This window comes from Taudactylus pleione, unplaced genomic scaffold, assembly GCF_031769625.1.
Source record: "Taudactylus pleione unplaced genomic scaffold, aTauple2 ptg000573l, whole genome shotgun sequence".
Taxonomy (NCBI): Eukaryota; Metazoa; Chordata; class Amphibia; order Anura; family Myobatrachidae; genus Taudactylus; species Taudactylus pleione.
Window position 1 is genome coordinate 2,868,874 of NW_028284975.1, and position 22,818 is coordinate 2,891,691.

Genomic DNA, 22,818 nt, shown 5'->3' on the forward strand with positions numbered 1-22,818 from the left:
CGCAAACATATCTGTTATTGGTGACCTATCATCTGTTTTTCACATATTACAGAGGTTGTATTTACAATGGACACAGCTTAGGCACTGTGTTATATTAGCTCATGCTCCATTATTCCCCTTAAAATTGATAATTGATTAAGAATCAGTATCAACGAGACAATATAAACTAACATAATTAAATAATTTAACATAAAATCAGGCAATCAGTAGGCTTACAGAACAATATTTTCCAACTTTATGGGCTGATTCAATTACCTGTGGTGTAAACCGAAAGGGTAAAGCTTCAGATTCTTAAAATACAGGGGAAACATATTTTAGGGATCCCCTGTATTTTATGAACCAGTACAAGGCTCTGCTGTGATGGTAATGGTTGTGGAAATAAATAGGACAAAATGAGTAGGAGTCCCCTGTATTTTCCATAACCAGCACCAGACTCTTTCTAGCGGGGGGATGTAATGCCACAGCACGGGGAACCATTTCACCGGGGTGTCCCGGCCAAAGCATTACACCTGACCGCTAGTTAGCCCAGGCCTGGGATCCCTGAGGAGGTGGGGATCCCTCAATAAAGGTGGTACCCCTCTCCTGGGCACCCCAGGCCTGGGCTGATACCCCAGGGCTATACCCGGCACCCCTGGCCAGTGGGTGCCGGGTTGATTGTGTATAAAAGTGTGTGCAAAGAAACAGATTTAATAATATTGTCTTTCTGGAGAACTACAGATCCCAGCAAGCTACCTCGCATGCTGTTACTTGGAGAACCACAATTACCAGCATGCGGGGCATTAAGGGCCTGCTGGTACCTTTAGTTCACCTGCAAAATAATATTAAAATAACCACAAGACACACACACTGTGAAAGTAAAGTTTTATTAAAGCTGACATGCCCACTCACATTCTCACACACTTACATTTACACAAAACAATTACTATAGTAGGAACTCAAACAGTAACAGCAAGTAAATACATCAAACACTTATGCCAACATTTATGCCAAGTATAGTCCCTGTGTGAAAATACATTAATGCAATTCCACTGAATGCTAATCATACATTACTTTCTATATTAGGTATTCATAACGGCTGTAAAGAAACTATACAACATATAAAAGCAAAACAATATGTAAATACAAAGTAACTTATGGACTCCAAGGGGGAGATTCAATTAAGCACAATTTCCCATCTGACACTTGTAGGAAGTTATGATACAAAAATTTTGAGGTGCAAGCAAATATAAGTTTACAGTACAGGGATATCCAGAATACAAGTTCAAGAGCATATTAAAAATATATTATTATATTAAAAATGCTGAAAACAGCTTTGTAGAGGTCATCGCCCAATATCAACCTTCTTCATACGGATTACTGCATACCGCTTAAGAATGCTTTCAGAGGACAACCTACAGATATCTTCTATTCAGGACTCCCCACAAAGTGATTTGAAGATCTACACATGGAGACTGAATCTGGAGGATACTTTAAACAATGGGTTAAGTGGGAAGGCTGAAAAGTAGGCACTAAATAGTTAATTCTACGGAGGCTGAAACTCCCCTCCCTCTTAAACCCTCCCATCTCCACCTGCAACTCAGTTTTTAATTTTCCAAAGCCTGATGGAGAACACAATCGTACACCATGCACGACAACATTAACCACAAAGAAGAAGCTCAGTGCCTGCCAGATGGACTCAGAGAAATTGATTTTACAGCAAGATAAAATATGGTTTCCGCTTTCTTCCTATCTGGGGGACACTGGAAACAATGGGAGTTCCCAAAGCAAACATAAGAACAAAGGGTACACTTCAGTCATGCAGTGCACCCATAACTTTCATCTTTGAAAGCAAAAGTGTGGAAAATAAGAGTTATGGTAGATTTACCTAGATAACGCCTTTTCTTTGAGGTCCATAGAGTCCACAGGGATGCCATGGGGGATATCATGGTTGGAGACCAGGCACCAAACAGTTAAAGCTTCATCTCCCGGGATGCCTTGGGTCTTCCTCCATATATACCCCACCCATAGCCATAGGAGTTCAGTTTAGTTAACAAGCCTCAATGCAGGAGAAAGAAAGAGGAGAAGCAAGAGCAATAGTACATCAGAAACACTTACAAAAAATGAGGGAATATGTGCCAGAAAGAAAAAATTGACCCATGCAGCCAGGTGCGTCAGGATGCATGCCCTGTGGACCCTTTGTACCTAGAAGAAAAGGAGTTATCTAGGTAAGTCTACCATAACTCTTATTTTCTTCTGCAGGGTCCCTAGGGATAAACAGGGATACCATGGAAATATCCTAAAGCAGTTTCCCTAGGGTGTGGGACACTCCTGAGTAGAAAGGAGAATTTATTGTGCAAAGGAAGCATCCTGAGAGGCAAAAGTAAAAGTGTGGACCTGAAGACCATGTGGCTGCCTTGCACAACTGTTCAGCAGAGGCACCACGGCTAAATGCCCACGATGGCCCTACAGACAGTAGAATGTGCTGTCACCGTGCTTGGGACAGGGAGATCAGCCTGTGGGTATACCTGAGAGATAGTCATGCGTAGCCATCTCGCCAGAGTCTGCTTATTCGGAAAGCACAAACTACATCCAGGGAGGTTTCACCTACAGAAAGATTTGGAGCAAGAAAAGCTGTAACAACAAATTCTTAATTCACATGAAAAAAGGAACACTACCTTAGGAAGGTAACCCTCCCTAGTATGAAGAACAGCTTTACCCTAGTGAAAAATCAAAAATGGGGAGCAACAAGAAAGCACTGCCAAATCAAAGACTCTTTGCTGTCAACCATTTCATATCTACAGAGTCCAAGAGTTCATATGGGGGAGTTTGTAGCCCCTTAAGAACCAACGACAAATCCCACGGTGCTACTGGTGGAAGAAAAGGAAGCTGATCTTGCAAAACTCCCTGAAAAGAATTTCTAATATCTGGTAATGAGGCAATCTTCTTCTGGAACCAGACTGAGTGCAGAAATCTGCACTCTCAATGTAGCCAGGCGGAGATCACGGTCTAAACCTGCCTGGAAAAACCCAGTATCCTGGAAATCCTGAACACCTTAGGATAATACTTTCTGTGGGCACGCTACTGACCTAAAGAATGCCAAGCCCTGTAATAGATGAGGGCAGAAGCAGGCTTTCGTGTTCTAAGCATTGTCTGAATTACAGAACTGGAAAAACCGTTTGCTCTTAAGATGGAAGATTCATGAGCCACGTCGTCAAAGTCTGACTAGGTAAGTTCGGATGCTGGCAGGGACCCTGCGTTAGCAGATCCTGCCATAGAGGAAGAGGATACAGACTGTCTATTGACAGATATTTTATGTCGGTCAACCAATGATGTCTGGGCCAAGCCGGAGCCACCAGTATTACTGTTCCGCCTTCCTGCTTGAATTTCCTGAGAACTCTTGGGAGGAGTGAATTGGAGGAAAGAGATATACCAGCTTGAAGTCCCATCTTACTGCCAGTGTGTCCACAAAGGCTGCCGATGGGTCTCTGGACCTGGACCCATACCTGGGGACCTTGTGGTTGTGACGTGACACCATGAGATCTATTTCTGGCAGAACCCATTTGTTTACCAGAAACTGAAACACTCCTGGATGGAGAGACCACTCTCCGGCATGTATGTCCTGGTGACTTAGGAAGTCTGCTTCCCAATTGAGTACTCCCGGTATAAATATTGCCAAGATGGCCAGAAGATGATGTTCTGCTCAAATCAGAACCCATGTCACCACTTTCATGGATGCGTAACTTCTTGTGCCTCCCTGATAATTGAGGTAGGCCACTGTTGTCGCACTGTCGGACTGGATCTGGACCGGCTTGCCCTGAAGCAGGTCCTGTGCCCTGATAAGTGCTTTGTATACTGCTCGCAGTTCTAGAATGTTTATTGGTAGATGACTTTCCTGATTGTCCATCTTCCCTGAAAAGGTGTGATGACCTGTCACTGCTCCCCATCAACGAAGTCTAGCGTCTGTGATGAGCAGTACCCAATTTGGAATCCAAAATGGGCGCCCTTTGTTCAGATGATCCTTTCTCAGCCACCACAGGAGGGAGTGACAAACCTCTGGAGTAAGAAGGATCCTCTGGAACGTTATTCGATTATACTGTCCATTCCACTTGGAGAGAATCAATCTTTGCAGAGGCCTGGAATGGAACGGAGCATACCCCACCATGCCGAAAGTGGATACCATTGATCCCAAGACCTACATTGCTAGCAGTATGGATTACTTTGCTTCTGAAGTAGCTTGCCACAATAGGGCCACAATCTTGTCCTCTGGCAAAAACACCATCTGTGCCTGAGAAACCAGAAGAGCTCTCAGATGTACTATCTGCTGTGTTGGAGAAAGTGATGATTTCTTCCAATTGATGACCCAGCCATGCTTTTGTAGGCAGTTTATAGTCAGTTGAAGATGGTTTTGTAAAACAACCGAAGTCTGTGCCATTATCAGAAGGTCGTCCAGATATGGCAAAATTCTGACTCCCTGACGCCTGAGATAGGCAGTCATGACTGCCATTATGTTGGTAAGTACCCGGGGAGCCATAGATAGGCCAAAGGGTAGAGCCTGAAATTGGTAATGCTGCTGAAGGACAGCAAACCGTAAAAATTGCTAAAGGGTTAGAATAATAGGAACATGCAGATATGCATCCTGGATATTCAGGGAAACCATGTAATCCCCTGGCTCCATTGCCAAAATAATTGATCGGAGAGTTTTCATACGAAACTTGGGTACATGGATAAACCTGTTGAGGGCTTTCAGATTTAGTATAGGGCGATAACCCCCATTCGGTTACTGAATCAGAAATAGATTGGAATAACCGCTTCTCTGTTGCGACACAGGGACTATTACCCCCACTTGCATCAGGGAGTGAATGGCTTCCTGAAAAGCCAAGACCTTGACTGCATCTGATGGGAGATCTGGGCAAAAAAACTTCTGCGGAGGATACCTCTTGAAAGTGAGGGCAAACCCCTGAGAGACCACTTCTCGGACCCAGGCATCTGTTGTTGTTTGATGCCAACAATCCGTAAACTGAAGAAGTCGGCCTCCCACCCTGGTATCCCCCAGGAGAAGGTCCGCCCCATCAGGCAGAGGGTTTGTTATCAGACTTAGAAGCTGGACGTCTTGTCAGACCAGACCTCTTAGTTTGTCGTCTTCATATTTTGCTAAAACCAGACTTCTTAGAGGAAGGCTGTTCCCTTGCTTGTCCCTGAGAACTGAAGGACCGAAAAGAAACCTGTCTAGACTTTATAGTTGATGTAAATGCCTGATGACTTTGAAGCTGCCAGAGAAGCTATTATTTTATCCAACTCTGCTCCAAAAAGTACTTTTCCAAAGAAAGGTAAAACCTCTAGCGCCTTCTTTGATCCTGTATCAGCTTTCCAGGATCTTAACCAAAGAGCCACTATTAAAGCTGCTGATGCTTTAGAAGCTAACGTTCCAGAATCTACAGCAGCTTCTCCCAGATAGGAAGCCACTTCTCGTATACAAGAGATATACATCATCTGTTTTCTGGTAGCATTTGGTAAATAATTTTACAATGCTTCCATCCATTCTTCAACTGCTTTGGCTACCCAGGCTCCAGCCATAGCTGGACGAGTAACAGCTCCAGATGATGAAAAAATAATTTTAAGACACGCCTCAATCTTTTTAAGTGTGGAATCCTTCAGAGATCTGGTCAACTAGACAACTGTATCTTGTGAGGATGCCCTTGTCAGAGGTTCTGAGCCTGAATCAAATAACTGAACACTGCCCTTAGCACCAGAATATTGACTGGAAGAGCAGACTCCTTCATGGACCAGCTGCCTTGAAACTGAAGCCCCAAAATATGAGCCCCCAACCGAATAAACCATAATGTATTGTGACCAGGGTCCAGTCAGACTGAGAACTGGTAAACCCTTGTCAGATTTGCTATGCGAAGATAGAGCAATTGTTTGTCCAGTCACGGCTCCAGTCTGAACTAATAAAGTAGAATTTGTTGTTGAAGACCACTGGAGTGGAATCTTGCAAATGGGACAGCCTTGAAAGATGTCACCATCTTCCCCAAAAGTCTCATGCAAACCAAGATTGACACCCACTGCATGCAGCAATGATCTATGCTGCCACTTTTCCCTCTGGAAGAAATACTCTCTGACATTTGTGTCCAACAGCATTCTTAAAAAGACTATAAGCTGGGACAGCACCCGTTAGAACTTTGGGAAATTTAGGATGAGCTGCACACTGGACCATGCCTTGATTAGTAAGTTGTCTAAGTAAGGGAGAATGGAAATGCCCAGTCTCTGTAGCAAAGCAACTATGGCTGCCATAACTTGGTACATTTTTTTGTAGCTGTAGTACTCCTTAAAGTTTAGGCTTAATGATAATGCTGAGAACCCATTGCAAACCTGCGAAGCTTGTGATCCCCTCCCGAGGTTGGAACATGTAAATAAGCATCTTTCATATCTAATGATGCTAGGAATTCCTAACCCATCATTAAAAAAATGACAGAGTGCAGAGATTCCATAATTGTTTTCATAAACGATGGTTCAACATCCAGTTTTTGAGCCAGAAAAAGGTTCTGGTGCAGCAACTCCACTTTGTGGGCAAACGGAGACACATATAAATATATATATAAATCACAGGGGCTCTGCACTCACCATAATAACTAATAATAATAATAATAAACATAATAAACAGTAGGGCTATGTCCATGTTATAATTCTGAGCAATAGAGTAGGGACTTGCAGTAAAGTGGGGTCCCGTGACGATGGGCTGCAAGCTTAAATGCATTGATCAATTCATGAACCAAAACCCCACTTTTTATTATTATTATTAGTTATTATGGTGAGTGCAGAGCCCCTGTGATTTCTATTTAAACAATGCGGTCACATACCATGTTGCACCCCACAACTAGGAATGGTGAGTGCCGTGGATTAGTGCTTTTTTTTATATATACACACACACACACATATATATATATATATATATATATACATACACACACATATATATATATATATATATATATAAAAAAATCACATTTGGGCTATGGCGTTCCTGTGCTGAGGGATTAGAAGTCGAGGTCTCAGGTTGGGAAGCAACCAGAGGCGAGTGGCCTGGATGTATGTCCTCCTCATCCACAAGTACCGGATGTTGTCGAGACCTGACCAAAGGCGCGGAGTCTAACATACTGGTAGGTGGTCACCAGTGACCCCTCCGAGCGGGATTTGGGTTTAAGCTGCACCCAGCAGTCAGGTATCTGGCACAAGTGGGATACAGAGAAACACAATCCAGTTAAAGCACTGGAGAAAGGCACTAGGAGTCAATACTTGGATGACGTACTGAGTACACACATTGTGGCTCCAGACGAAGAACTGGTACAGGAAGAAAATACCCTAAGGTAGCGGTCCATTGGAGGACAGTGTCAGCTGACATCAACCAATGCTACCATTACTAATCAGGTGATGTAGACTGTCATGGCTGCATCCATCACGGTAAGTGCAGAAACCAAGTCACAGAGCAACATATGGATGTCCTAGCGGAGCCCAGGCAAAATCCTCAGCACATCACTCTCTGCCGCACCTGGCATCCTACCGCTTGAGAGGTCAGGAGAAGCAGACACTGAGGCGAGTAACGGCCAATCCTAGGCCGCAACCTGACAGTACCCCCCCTTTCAGGGTGGACTCCGGACACCTACAAGGCTTATCAGGAAATTTCTTGTGAAAAGCTCGCACAAGCTGAGGAGCATGGTCATCAGATGCCTTCATCCATGCCCGTTCTTCAGGTCCATACCCCTTCAAATAAATGAGATACTGAAGATAATTCAACCAATGTCGAGAGTCAAGGATCTTCTCTATTTCAAATTCAACTCCCAGTTGAATATGAACTTGAGGTGTCTTGGGTGGAGAACGCTGGAATTGGTTAAGAATTAATGGTCGTAGAAGAGAAACATGAAATGTGTTGGAAATTTTCAACTGAGGAGGTACAGTAGCTCCAATTTATACACCACCAGATTGATAATTTTAAGAATGCGATATGGCCCAATGAAGAATGGATAAAATTTCATGCTAGGAACCTTCAACCGAATGTTCTTGGTTGAAAACCACACTCTGACTCCAATTCTCAGAAAAGGAATGGCAAGACGTTTTCGATCGAGGAGTGAATATTTTTCCATATCCCAGAAAATAATTCCACAAGATTAGTTGTAGCAGGTACTTCAATGGGAAGTACAGTATATCTTAAAAATCTGGAATACGTGGATGTTTACCAAAAAACGGAGTAGAATTTGAAGAGGAATGGTATCTAAAATTGTGGGCAAACTCTGCCCAAGGTAATAAATCGACCCAGTCATCTTGAGATGAGGACACAAAGAGTCTAATAAACGTCTCCAATTCCTGATTCACCCTCTCTGTTTGGCCATTTGTTTGTGGGTGATAGGTGGATGAAAACTTCAGTTTAATTCCACAAGAGGCACCTTGATCAGACACTTTCCTTGGGTAGTCCGTGGAGACAGAAGATGTCATGGATAAACATTTTGGCCAACTGAGGAGCAAAAGGAAGTCCAACCAAGGGAATAAAATGAGCCATCTTCGACAATTGATCTACTACCACCCAGACAGTATTATGTCCCTTGGAGGGTGGTAACTCAGAAATAAAATCCATCAATAGAGGAGTCCAAGGAGCATCAGAAATTGGCAGAGGACGCAAAGGACCTACAACTTTACTGCAGGTGGATTTATCCTGGGCACACTTGGCACAAGAAACAAATTCCGGACATCTTCCTTCATAGTGGGCCACCAGTAAGAGTGCTGTAAAAGCGTAAAAGTCTTGAGGATGCCCGAGTGGCCAGCAAGCAAGGAGGCATGAGCCCAAGTTAATAAGATCTTCCATAACTGAGGAGCTACAAAGATCTTGCCAGGAGGGGAGTCAGAAGTTGGGTATGAGCGAAGACCAGGGAATCAAGAATTTGAAGTTGGTCTTCTTCCTGTAGAGGCAGTAAGGACCAAGAAAGAGCATCATCTTTTTTATTTTGTATACCAGGATGAAATTGGACCTTGAAGTCAAACCTGGAAAAGAAAAGAGACCAACGAGCTTGTCTGGCAATCAAACGCTGTCTTGAGATTTAAAAGATTATTTTTAATCGGTCATAATTGTAAAAGGAAACTTAGCACCTTCCAAAAGGGGTCTCCATTCCTCTAGTGCCAATCGCATAGCCAACAATTCTTGGTCCCCTATGCCATAATTCTTCTCGACAGGGGGAAAATTATGGGAAAAGAAACCACAAGGGTGATTTCTTCCATCTTCCGCCACCTGTGACAGTACAGCTCCTACTCCTACTGAAGAGGCATCAACTTCTAACAAAAGGTTTATCAAGTTGTGGTTGATGAAGAATTGGAGCTGAGGAAAAAGCGGTTTTAAGAGCTTGGAAAGCAGCCAGTGCTGCAGGAGGCCAACGAGATGGGTTAGCACCCTTCTTAGTGAGAGCCATGATGTGGGCAACAATGGTAGAAAGGTTTAAAATTAATCTCCGATAATAATTGGAGAAGCCAAGAAACCATTCAAGGAGTTCGGTTGGGACAAATCCCGGATGGCACTTAGCTTGTCTGGATTCATTTGAAGGGAATTTCCCAATATGATGTGGTCCAGGAATGGCATAGAAAAGGCATTTGGAGATTCTCCCATACAGATGATGGCTTTGTAGATGAGATTAAACCTCTGACATGTAAGCGATGGGACTGTAGATTCTCATAAAAATATCAATATCGTCCAGATAGCCTATGACAAATTGATAGATAACATCTCGAAAGACTTCATTAACGTAACTCTGAAATACCGCTGGCGCAGTACACAACCCAAAAGGCATCACCAAGTACTCGAAATGGCCATCACGAGTAATAAAATTGGTTTTCCACTCATGTCCTGCTCTGATGCGAGTTGCAAGCTCCACGGAGACAACTTAGTGACGAGGGATGCTCCACGAACTTTATTGAAGGGCTCCGAGATGAGTGGCAAAGGATCTGTTTTTATTGTAATTTGATTCAGCCCATGGTAGCCTAAACAGGGTCTGAGCCCTCCGTCTTTTTTTTCCACAAAGTAGAATCCAGCCCCAGCGGGGGAAGAAGATGGTCTTATTAAACCCTGGGCGAGATTCTCCTTTATATAGTCGAACATGGCAGCTGTTTCCGGAACCAACAGAGGATAGATACGGCCACGGGGTGGTATTGTTCCAGGAACTAGATCTATGCCACAGTCCCAAGGCCAATTGAGAGGCAATTTATCAGCAAGCCTGTTCACAAAAAAACAAAAAAATTCTTGATATGGTTCTGACAAATGAGAGTCTGGTTTAGGAATTGATTTATCAGACACCGTAGGAAACACCGGAGAAGACACCGTAGGAAACACCGGAGAAGATTTGGCAGAGACTTGTTGGGTTCATACTGGAACAACACGAGGAAGACACGTGTGGAAACAGTAGGATCCCCAGGCCAGTATGTGCATGGTGGACCAGTTCAGCATTGGGTTGTGAGCTTGAAGCCACCACCACATCATCTTGATGTAAGCATCCTACTCGGCAGACTGAAGAAATGACATCTCCAGGGATAATATTGCCATCTACTCCAGAAAGATTCAGTTTGTTTGGGAGAGGTAGCACCAGAATTCCCAGTTCTTGAGTCAAAGATTCAGAAATAAAATTTCCGGCGGCTCCTGAATCCACCAAGGCTTTAATAGTTTTGGCTTGAGTCTTGAAACAAATGTCTACTGGTAGTAAACTAACACATGGGAAGACTTAACTAACACCCCCAACTGCATGTTCCTGGAGCCAGTTAGGGTCTCTCGTTTCCCGAAAGAAGAGGACAATTTTTAAGAATATGCCCAGGGGCAGCGCAGTAGAGACAGAGCTTGTTCTGGAATCGGCGAGTCCGCATAGGCTACTCTTTACCCGGCCCAGAAGAGGAAGAAAGCGCCTCTGGCAAGAATCAGCCCTTGAAGCGATCTTCACGCCCTCTACTAGCTAGTCGTTGTGGCGCAGATCAATCTTGATACATAAGGAAATTACTTCAGGAAGAAATTCAGGAACATATCGAGAGGCAAGTTCATCCTTCGTTTTCTCAGACAACCCATGAAGAAATGCTGCCTTAAGCACCTCATGGTTCCATTTTAATTCTGAAGCTATTGTTTGAAATTGAACCACGTACTGACCACCCACAGTACTGGTCCCTTGTCGAACTTGAAGGAGGTCTGAGGAGGCTGAAGCAGACCGGCATGGCTCATCGAAAAGTCTCTTGAATGAAGTAATAAAATTCTCGTAATTAGAGACTAGGGGGTCAGCCCGCTCCCATACAGGTGAGACCCATTCTAAGGTGGTTCCTGAAAGCAAGGAGATAATGTATGCTACTTTCGACCTTGATGTGGGGAAATTCTGGGGCAGACACTCGAACTGTATCTCGCACTGGTTCACAAAGCCCTGGCAGCGCCTGGAGTTTCCATCAAAACGCTCAGGAGAGGCCAACTGCAGACAAAACTTATGAGTGACTGCAACTGGAGGGTTTACAGAAGCAGATACAGAGGGAGCAGGAAGTATAGTGGAAAGGGTCGATTGGATGGAAAGTTGACCGGGGAGTTCCTGGACATACTGAGCCACCTAGTGTTTTGCTGCCTCCTGATTCTCCATGTGAGAGGCGAGATCTTGTAATGTCGCCGCACCCTGGGATCCCGCGACTTACATTGGGCCTGTACAAACTATCACGTTTGGGCTATGGTGTTCCTGTGTTGAGGGATTAGAAGTCGAGGTCCCAGGTTGGGAAAGGAACCGGAGACAAGGGGCCTGGATGTATGTCCTCCTCATGCACAAGTCCCGAATGTTGGCGAGACCTGACCAAAGGCGTTGAGTCTAACCTACTGGGAGGTGTTCACCAGTGACCCATCCAAGCATGATTTGGGTTTAAGCTGCACCCAGTAAGCAGGTCGCAGCATTTTGGTCAGGTATCTGGCACAAGTGGGAAACAGAGGAACACAATCCAGGTAAAGCACTGGAGAAAGGCACTAGAAGTTAGTACTTGAATGACGTACTGAGTACGCACACTGTGGCACCAGACTCAGAACTGGCACAGGAAGATGAAACTTAGGAGATTGTGATCTGATGACTTACGGAGAACACACACTGAAGAAAACACTAGGAGTAAATCACTAGAAGAAAGGAGCACGGAACCTGGAACGCTGCAACTGGCAGCTTCATGTTGTCCAGAGCCCGGCTAAATACTCTAAGGTAGTGGTCCATTGGAGGACAGGGTCAGCTGACAGCAACCAATGCTACCATTGGGTGAAGGGCTAATCAGGTGATGTAGACTGCATCCATGATGGTAACCACAGAAACCAAGTCATGGAGCAACACATGGATGTCCTAGCGGACTCCAGGCATAATCCTCAGGACGTCACTCGCTGCCGCACCTGGCGTCTGACCACTCGAGAGGTCAGGGGAAGCCGACATTGAGGTGAATACCGTCGGATCCTAGGCCACAACCTGACATTATATATATGTCAGGTTTGGACTCATCAGCGCCCAGCCCAAATCTGGACATAGAAACATGTAATTAGGTAAGTATATGCCTTCCATGACTAAGCAGGGATTTTTCAAAATGCAACTCCTAAGGGGATGAAAAGGGCTAAAATGTTTTGTCCCCTATGCAATGTCCTGACTAAATGACTCATTAACGCCCCCCCAGCCCTTGACCTAGAAACATGAAATTCGGGGAGCCATATTCAATTTGAGCGGACCCACGATACTTTTCCGCCTCCCGGACTTTTCAAACAAGCAGAGGTTAGTAAATTTGCGTTCGCCGAAGGTGCACGTGCCTCTGAAAATGGGATGTGGCCTCACTGCCAGGGGCGTGACCTCCCAGCAAGAGGCGTGGCCTCAAATACATAGAAACTACCTTATGAATAAATTCTGTTAAGATAAGCACAGAATTAGGGACCGCAAAACAAACTGCCGTTTTCCTGTTCCAAGGCACATCATCAGACAATAGGAAACAAAAAACACATTGCTCCCCCACAGGAAACAAAAAACACATTGCTCCCCCACAGAGGAAATAACACTGCTCCCACACAGAAATAAGCACATTTCTCCCCCACAGAAATAAACACATTGCTCCCCCACAGAAAAAAGTACATTGCTCCCCCACAGATAAAAGTACATTGCTCCCCCACAGATAAAAGTACATTGCGACCCCACAGATGATATAAGACTGCTCCCCCAAAGAAATAAGCACATTGCTCCCCCACAGAAGAAATAACATTGCTCTCCCACAGAAAAAAAGCACATTGCTCCCCCACAGAAAAAACATAAAACTACACTTACCTGCTGTAGATAGCTCTTCTGATCGTCAGCTGGCAGGTGGGGCTGAGCAATCTACACAGTGCACACACAGACCCAGTGCAGAGCTGCAGCGTACGGGCGACCGGACTTTGTCCAATGCGCGGCTGCTCGTCGTGACGTAATGACACAGCCACGTCATGGGATGGGCAGGGACAGCCCGGGACAGAGAGGTGGGAGGGGGGGGGGGGCAGCGAGCGCAGCGGCAGAATGTCAGCCACTGTGACTGCTGTGGGTGGCAGTAGGGGTCGGAGGCGGAGCGCCCCGTGAAAAGGCCCTGATCCTAGCATGCCCTGCCACAGCTTTGCTGGTAGGGCATGCTACAACTGGGGTAGGGCATACATAGATGTGTAGTTCCACATCAGCTGGAGTGTAACAGTGAGGCTACACCTGGTTTAAGGAATGACATCACCACATATTTGGATTATTCTACTTATTATATCATTATATATGCATTCATTTCCATCTATAGTTTACAAGCTGTTAATAATAGTGCTTTGGAAATGGGAGTTTTATAGCTATATAGTTACCAAAATGTGGGATATTAAGAGTACCATAAACTGATTGAGTTAATAATAGTCCTTCTATATTATGATGCATTTATATGAACATGTTCACATCATTGAGAAAGCAACATTTGAAAGTTTTGTTTACACCTATGATGATTGGACTGCAGCTCTTGGCACTGCTCCCAGAATAAATTGGAACATAATGCCAAGCGAGACCAAGGACCTAAAATAATTACTTTACAGCACAACAAGAGCTTGGGGGAGAGTGACAGATAATCTCTCCATGATCTCAAAGTAAAATGCGCAAGTTACTGCTCACACTATAGATACAGCGTTCAGGGAATCTGCAGAGCTCTCTGCAAAAAAAAGCAACACAAAATGTCACAGCAGTTACAAACCCTGATGGAATAAACAAATTGCCCTGTTCTAAAGCAATCAATGGCAATTGTTGCATTGCTTAAAGAAATATGGAGTCGGATGTACGATACCAAATTTGAGGGGATTTTGCTATACAAGAATATTTGCCAGTAATATCCTATATTTGAAAACTGGATTACCCAGGACTTCGCTGTAAGCAGAACAATGAAGCTATGAAAATAAATAAACCTTAGTGCATATTGGCTAGTGATGTACAGCTCTATAAAGTACACTTGCTAGAAGCAACCACTAATAAACATAATAGTAACAATCACAAATAAATACACACTTGCAATACCACATATAACACACTCTCATGTAGCTTGTTATTGGCTATAAATTAAATGGAAAAAGAGAAACACTCGTAATCACAAAATCATCCTCCAACATTCTGATGCATAACCAACTTCTGGCTATACACTATAAACTCTGTAAATATGCAAAAAAAAGATTTGCAGATGCTCTTAGGAGTTAATAGTGTGTGGCCATTCAAATATAAATAACATCAAATGAAAAATAAAGGCTATGGTAAGAACAACCGTAGCTATAGCTATGTGATATCAATTGCCTAAGCAACTGGTCTCAGAAATCTGCACAGAGAAAACAGGCATTTCCATTACTACCAACAGAGAACCTTTGGAAGATTAATTATGCAATCAAAAAATAAAATAAAAAGAGCACAATGCCATGCTTTCCCACCTCAGTACACTGAACACTCTTGCCATTTTGCCAATAGCTCGGATCTTGTTTCTGATTACTTCCTTACGAGCTGCAGCTGTTGCTCCTGTAATTAATACAATTACAACAAATGTCAGTCAGAGATTCAAATGTAAATTGAAATCTAAATTTTGTATACATATTGCTTATAAGAAATAACATTTTATTTTCATGCAAAAGGCGGAAAAAGTGATTAATGAACCTAGACAAATTGCATGTTTATTAAATCACATTTCATTACTCTCCACATGCATAAAAAATAAACTAGAACCTATAGATTTACCTTGCAGTTTGTCATATTTCCATTTTATATGATTAGTACAGTACATGTGCATGCATATTATGAATCACCGGCTACCATTGGCTTTAGCAAAAAAAAAATAAGTAATAAACACTATATATATTTTACACATGGAATGATTGTTGTCTCCGAGTGCCAGTTACTTTGTGCTCTCTATTGGATTTTTTTGATCTGTGCACCGGAGCAAGTTGACTATTTTTAGTGAGTGCCTGCAGACTGATAAAGATATATATATAAGTCCAGAAAAAGTTCTTGTGTACAAAGAACAGACGGCACTCACCAAAGCCGTATGCTTAGTGCTTTTATTCCAAACAGGTCACATGGGTAACAGAATCAATCAATCGACGTTTCGATCCCGAAGGACATTTTACACACGTGTAGTACCAGGTCAGGTGTAGTGATGAGTGCATCATTTCCGGATCGCGTCCCTCGTGTAGGTTTGCCGATTCGCGCAGTTGTGCAGGTAAGGGGGTATAAATGGAGCATATGGCATATATATGTGTGGTGATGCTATCGGTGAGACACGTGTCTAGGTGGAACGTCTACTCTTGAATGTGATATGGCAATCTTGAGAAAGGTCCTTCGGGATCGAAACGTCAATTGATTGATTCTGTTACCCATGTGACCTGTTTGGAATAAAAGCACTAAGCATATGGTTTTAGTGAGTGCCCTCTGTTCTTTGTACACATGAACTTTTTCTGGACTTATATTGGGGCTACTATGGTGGTCTTGAGAGGGAGCACCCCTCTGTTGACACTGCTGTGACATGAGTGCAGGACTCTTGGATTCTAATATATATATATATATATATATATATATATATATATATATATATACACACACACACACACACACACACACACACACACATACACAAGGACAGTTCAATCTGCACTCACATCCTCATCTAGTGCAAACAATATATAAGGAGTGCTCCTCCTCAGGTCATAAGGCCAGTTCAGTAATATATTCCAATACCACACACAAAAAAAAGGACGTGGAATGAGGGCACTCACCAAAAAAGAAGATCAACTTGTTTTAATTAAGGCATTAGGTTAGTAGTTCATAGGTGCTACATATGTGGAGATACCGACGTTTCGGTCCAAACAAGGGCCATTCTCAAGGTGCAGCAATCCAGAAGTCATAAATACATCAGGGTTCCAAAAGAGTCACAAACCAACTGTGCACATCGAATAGTACATAGTGCAGTCTCCCAGGGCCCCGTTATATAGCTTACACACTCGTAACTAGCAAGCAATCAGCAATCAAGGGAATAGGTAACCAGCCACTTACCAAAATAAGGAGGTTCGAGACAACAGCGAGCTCCATAGAATGTGGTGGGCGTGAAGCACCAATTAAGGAACCGGCCGTCCATACCGCATAATCTCAACCATCCGACGCAGCACGCTGATGCACCATCACTGGCGCGCTCAGCGTGACACGCACCTGGCATCCGGCGCAGCACGCTGACGCACCATCACTGGCGTGCTCAGCGTGACACGCACCTGGCAACCAAGAGTGACGCGCGTCATACCACGTGATTCACACACGGTTGTGCGTGCACACTGGACGCGTAACCAGGGCAACGGAAATGTTAACCACCCAGGCAGTAGGCTGGTTTAAGCTAGGGCCACTAAGGCATGGATTTAAAGCAAAAAGTGTGACGCATACAGAAAACATGTTATATAAACAAGGACCCTGGGATACATTGCAAAAAAGGAATATGCAAGGTAACATATGAACAATATAAAGTTACCAAGAATACTAGGCAACAGATCATAAGAATATCACTACGCAAAATTAATGGCAGAAATAAAATCGTGAAAAAATATGTAACAGTAAAATAAAATAATATAGTCGAAAACAAAAAAAGAGAAAAAAAATAAATAAATAAAAATAAACAATAAATTAAAGTAGTATAAGTGATGATATAAAACAAAAACCAGTATACATAATATGAAAAGCATCAAAGAAAACCAGCATTAAGGTAAAAACAAGTGATTGGTCTCATTTAAACCCCTTGGTGCCACAGTGTCAATCTTACTAATCCAAAAACTTTCCCTTTGATGGAGTCGTTTTGTACGGTCACCAACCCTAATCAGTGGTGGGACCCAATCGATAAGGCGACACCGTAACATCGACACCTGATGGTCCAGGAGGAGAAAATGCCGAGCCACCGGTTTATCAGTGCTGCGCATTTGTAATGCAGTCCTGATAGAAGACCGGTGGTTGGCCATTCGTTCCCTGAATGGTCTAGTGGTCAGGCCAACATAATAAAGGCTACAGGGACATGTTAAGATATAGATGACAAACTTCATTTGGCAATGTAACCTGTAGTTAATCTTAAGTTGTTTCCCAGTATGCGGGTGTGGGAAAGTAGGGCCTGTAAGTAAACTACGGCAGGTGATACAACTCCCGCAACTCACACATCCAGGTTTTTGTTTTAACAGCCAATCGGTCCCTTTAGATTTCCTAGGAGATAACGTTGGTCTCATAAGTAGTTGATTCAAATTGGCATTCCTACTATAGGCAAGCATCGGGGGCGGTACATTCTTCATCTTAAGGTCGGGATCTGATGTTAATAAGGGCCATCGATGGTGCAATGCTTTACGGACGATTTGTGATCTACTATTGAATCTGGTGGAAAAAATCATTCTAATCATTATGTCCAGTATCGACAGAGTCAATTATCGTCTAGATGAAGGAAATTTTCTTGCCTTTAAAAGGTTATGTTGAATTAGGTGTTCATCGTAGCCCCTTGCCCGGAACCGGTCACTCTTTTCAGATAGCTGACTATCCAGGACATCAGCATCAGTGGTATTGCGTAATACACGTAAAAACTGTGCCCTAGGTAGGCTGTTAATAACCATGGGGGTGTGAAAACTACGAGCGTGCAATAGAGTGTTACAGTCAGTTGGTTTTCTGTAAAGCATATACTCCAGGGTTTCTCCTTTTTTAATAACTGTAACATTGAGAAAATTAATCTTCACTGTATCGATGGTACTGGTAAATGTAACTGGTTGAGGTAGATCATTAAGCCATTGTATCATCTCGTTAAAGGATTCTAGGCTACCCTTCCATTGGATATAGATGTCGTCAATAAAACGTTTGAAAAAAATGATATTAGATCCAAATTTCGGTAAAATAAATTCAGCCTCAAACGCCGCCATGAACAAATTGGCGTATGCGGGTGCCAAGTTCGACCCCATGGATGTTCCTGATCGCTGAAGAGAATAGTCCCCATCATACATGAAAAAGTTGTATTCCAATACAAAATTCGTTAATTCAAGGATGAATTCTGTTGGTATTGTAGCATGTGGATTTATGGTGAGTGCCTCACGTAATTTTTCTAACCCTAAAATTCTTTTGGAACCATGATGTGTTTATGACTTCTGGATTGCTGCACCTTGAGAATGGCCCTTTTTTGGACCGAAATGTCGGTATCTCCACATATGTAGCACCTAAGAACTACTAACCTAATGCCTTAATTAAAACAAGTTGATCTTCTTTTTTGGTGAGTGCCCTCATTCCACGTCCTTTTTTTTGTGTGTGGTTTTGGAATATATATATATATATATATCTACACATATATACATACACACACACACAGATATAGATATATATGCAGATATATATATATATATATATATATATTCAGAGATATAGATATATATATATATACACAGATGTATCATTGTATAAAATATATATCTATATCATTATATTATTATATATCTATATCATATATCAAAATATCTATATCATTGTAATAAAAGATCTGATTGGTCTGTTCCACTACTCCATCTTTTGGCTGAGGGTGTGGCCAGTAATTAACCATGGGGGTATATAGGGAGGCTCAGTACACTGTGTAGCATGGGCCTGTCTTGGTGGTTTGGGAAGTCTGTCCTGAGGAAGGTTACACTAGCTAACCGAAACGTCGACCTGTGATGACTTGTGACTATGCAGTAAGGAATAAATAAGCCTTTTATACTTTTGGAAGTCCCTTGTTAGTGCACCTTTTTTACTACCTTGGATAGTATGCGAGAAAGCATGTCTGTTTGTCCTTTATGCACAGCCAGAGTATTAAACCTAGCTCCACCAAATTTGGCAGGGTGGTTTAGCTTGACCAGGATTAGGTTTTTGCCTAGGATTGAACTTAGTCAGGGCCGTACATGGACACACAATCGCTAAAAATGGGCTACAGAAGTATCCTTTAAACCTTAGTCTGAGCAAACTTGATGACTCACACAAGTTCAAATTAAATCCAGAGCCTCTGTGTTTTTATGCAAGGATGTAACTAGATTTTGTGAGCCACATAGCAAGATCTTAAAAGGCCACCCCAGAGGGCAAAAAAACACATACATTTGTCCCCGCTCAGAGCCCACTCATGTTATGCCACACAGATCCCATTCAGGTTATGCCACACAGAGCCCACTCAGGTTATGCAACAAAGTAGTACCACTTATACACATTGACCCTATCCTTTCACGTCTCCTCCGCTACCTTTCTCCTTCTGCCTGTTCCCATCTTGCCCACCTACTCAATCTCTCCCACTCATCTGGCACTGTCCCTTCTGCATTCAAACATGCCCTTGTCTCCCCCATTCTTAAAAAAACCTACCCTTGATCCTAACACTCTCTCCAACTACCATCCCATCTCTCTTTTCCCTTTTGCCTCCAAGCTCCTTGAACATATTGTCTACAACCGCCTTACCACCTTTCTTTCCTCCCACTCCCTCCTTGACCCTTTTCAGTCTGGCTTCTTTTCTCTCCACTCCACTGAAACTGCCCTCACAAAAGTCAGCAATGACCTCCTTGCTGCCAAATCCAAGGGCCACTACACTCTGCTCATTCTCCTTGACCTCTGCTGCTGCCTTCGACACTGTGGACCACCCTCTCCTGCTGCAAATTCACTCCCTTGGTCTACGTGACACTGCCCTCTCCTGGCTTTCCTCCTACCTCTGACCGGTCCTTCTCTGTCTCCTCTCATGACTCCTCTTCCCTGCCACAGCCTCCTACAGTAGGTGTTCCCCAAGGTTCTGTTATTGGACCTCTACTATTCTCCCTCTATACGTCCTCTCTAGGTGAACTCATCAGCTCTTTTGACCTCTATTGTCATCTCTATTCTGATGATACTCAGATCTACCTTTCCTCCCCTGACCTCTCCCCCCTCTCTCCTCACTCATATCTCCAACTGTCTCTCTGCTATCTCTTCTTGGATGTCACAGCGATTTCTTAAACTTAATATGTCTAAGACTGAGCTAATCATTTTCCCACCCTCCAACATAACCTCACTTCCCACTATTTCTTTAACAACTGATGGCACAACTATATGCTCTAGCCCCAAAGTGTGCTGTCTTGGAGTTATCCTGTACCCCTCCCTCTCCTTCAAACCACATATCCAGAGCCTCTCACAGTCCTGTCATTTCCATCTCAAAAATATTTCCAAGATTAGACCCTTTCTCACCCAGGATGCTACTAAAACCCTCATATGCTCACTGGTCATCTCTATATTGGACTACGGTAACCTCCTTCTATCTGGCATCCCCAACTCCCATCTCTCTCCTCTCCAGTCTGTCCTCAATGCTGCTGCTCGACTCATCTTCCTCTCCAAATGCTCTACATCTGCCTCCCCTCTTCTACAAGCCATCCACTGGCTCCCTTTCCCTTTTAGAACCCAATTCAAGGTTCTCACACTCGCTTACAAAGCCCTCACCCATTCCTCTGCCATTTACATCTCTGACCTCATCTCCCTTCACTCTCCTGTCCGCCCTCTTCGCTCAACAAATGCACACCACCTCTCATGCCAACTGATTACTTCCTCCCACTCCCACCTCCAAGATTTGCCTGTGCTGCTCCCGACCTTTGGAACTCTCTTCCGCTCCCCATCAGACTCTCCACCTCTTTACAATCCTTAAAACAGGTTCTCAAGACCCACTACTGTACTTCATCAAATCCTTCAAGCTCCCATTTTAACTTGCTGCAACATGCTCCTTCCTCCCTGTTTACCCCATCTGTGTCACACCTGTTTGTCTGCCCCTCCCCTTTAGAATGTAAGCTCTTATGAGCAGGGCCCTCTCCCCTCTTGCGCTTCTCCTAACTGTACTTTCATCTACTTCTTACCCCCACCAGGGCACCTAACACTTGGTTGCATATCTAGGTGTTATGGTCAGTTATGTAGCAATGTATAATATCCATGTCCTTTGTCCTATATTGTATTGTACTTTAAGTCGCTTGTCAAATTATTTGTTTATGTACTTTGTAAGGCGCTGCGGAACACTTGTTGCGCCATATAAATAAAGGTTAATAATAATAATAACTGCCATTTTACAGGCTGTTTTTGATAAATGACAGGAACTGATTGGTTAATACTTTATCTCTCTCCAAGCTTTGATAAACCACCCCCATATGTGTAAAAGCTTCCTAGGAGATCCATAAATTTATTCCGTACTTGGATGATAATATATATATATATATATATATATATTTTTTTTTTAGCTGGTTAACACTTAAACAGCTGAACTAGAAGGTCCTGTTTTATAGTAACGATCTAGAAAAAAAAACCTGTAACAAGCAGGTACCATAGGTCCACTAAAGAAGGTAAGGTGTGTGACATTTAAGGGAAAAGAGGACTGGTTTAGCTGGTTTATTACTCCCCTGTGAGTCTAGCTACACACCCTTGCTCCTCTCCAGTGGTATTGGGAGCACTGCAATGGATATTACAGAGGGTCCTGTATTGTCAAAGGCAAGCCCAGCATATATCTTACAGATAGTAGGGTTTGCTCTTTAGTAGAGTGCATTTGATGGTAAATTTTCATGCAGCTTTTCAATACAGGAGTAAGACAAATTAAGTCTTGTCCACACCATCACAAACCAGACAGTATCGGCTTTGAAGGGTACAGCAATAAAAGATTTTCATGCTTCTCTGTTTAAAAAAGCAACATTAGAAAGCTAAGGCAATGGCTGGAGCTGGGCATTCTCTATTCTTTGAGCATACTAAAATGCAGAAAAGGATATTTATTACAGTTACTCTATAAAAAAGTGTTACATAAATAATATGTATTATATTGGCAAAATAGATGCTGTGGTCTATTTTGCCCCAACATACTAAAAGAAAGTCAACAGAGGTTGTAATATGTAATATTTTTTTTCCACAAGCATCAACATTGTGCCTTAATTTTATTATAGAGCATTTCCTTGTGATACAAAAAATAATAAACAAAATGATTGACGGTTTTGCCAATGTTTCGTCCTTGAGAGGTCTGAAAGGGAGGAAACTTTCAGTACTGTAGATGTATCCATTGTGAACACATTTCTCAACCACTTAGCCGGTGATTCCTAAACTCGTTCCGCACAGTCCAGGTTTATAGGCTATCCATGGCTGGGCACAAATGGTTAAATCAAAATTAATTATGTACTCAATAAATCACTTGTACTCAAGCATGAATAACTTTAAAATCTGGACTGTTAGGGAGCATGAAAGACAGAGGGGGTGATGTATGAAGGGGCGATAGGGGGAGATCTGTAACTGTACACGTTAAGTGTTGCAGCTTACTCTT

General features: G+C 43.0%; 1 protein-coding gene across 6 annotated transcripts in view; it reads right to left on the reverse strand.

The window, feature by feature from the left end:
• The window catches only part of PPP3CA (protein phosphatase 3 catalytic subunit alpha), a 246,615-nt gene that overhangs the window by 12,845 nt on the left and 210,952 nt on the right, over window positions 1-22,818 (reverse strand). For all 6 annotated transcript variants that reach the window (XM_088453222.1, XM_088453221.1, XM_088453224.1 and 3 more), the window contains one exon: window positions 14,942-15,026. In XM_088453222.1, the coding sequence (XP_088309348.1) occupies window positions 14,942-15,026 (85 nt within the window). The remainder of the gene's footprint in view (window positions 1-14,941; window positions 15,027-22,818) is intronic.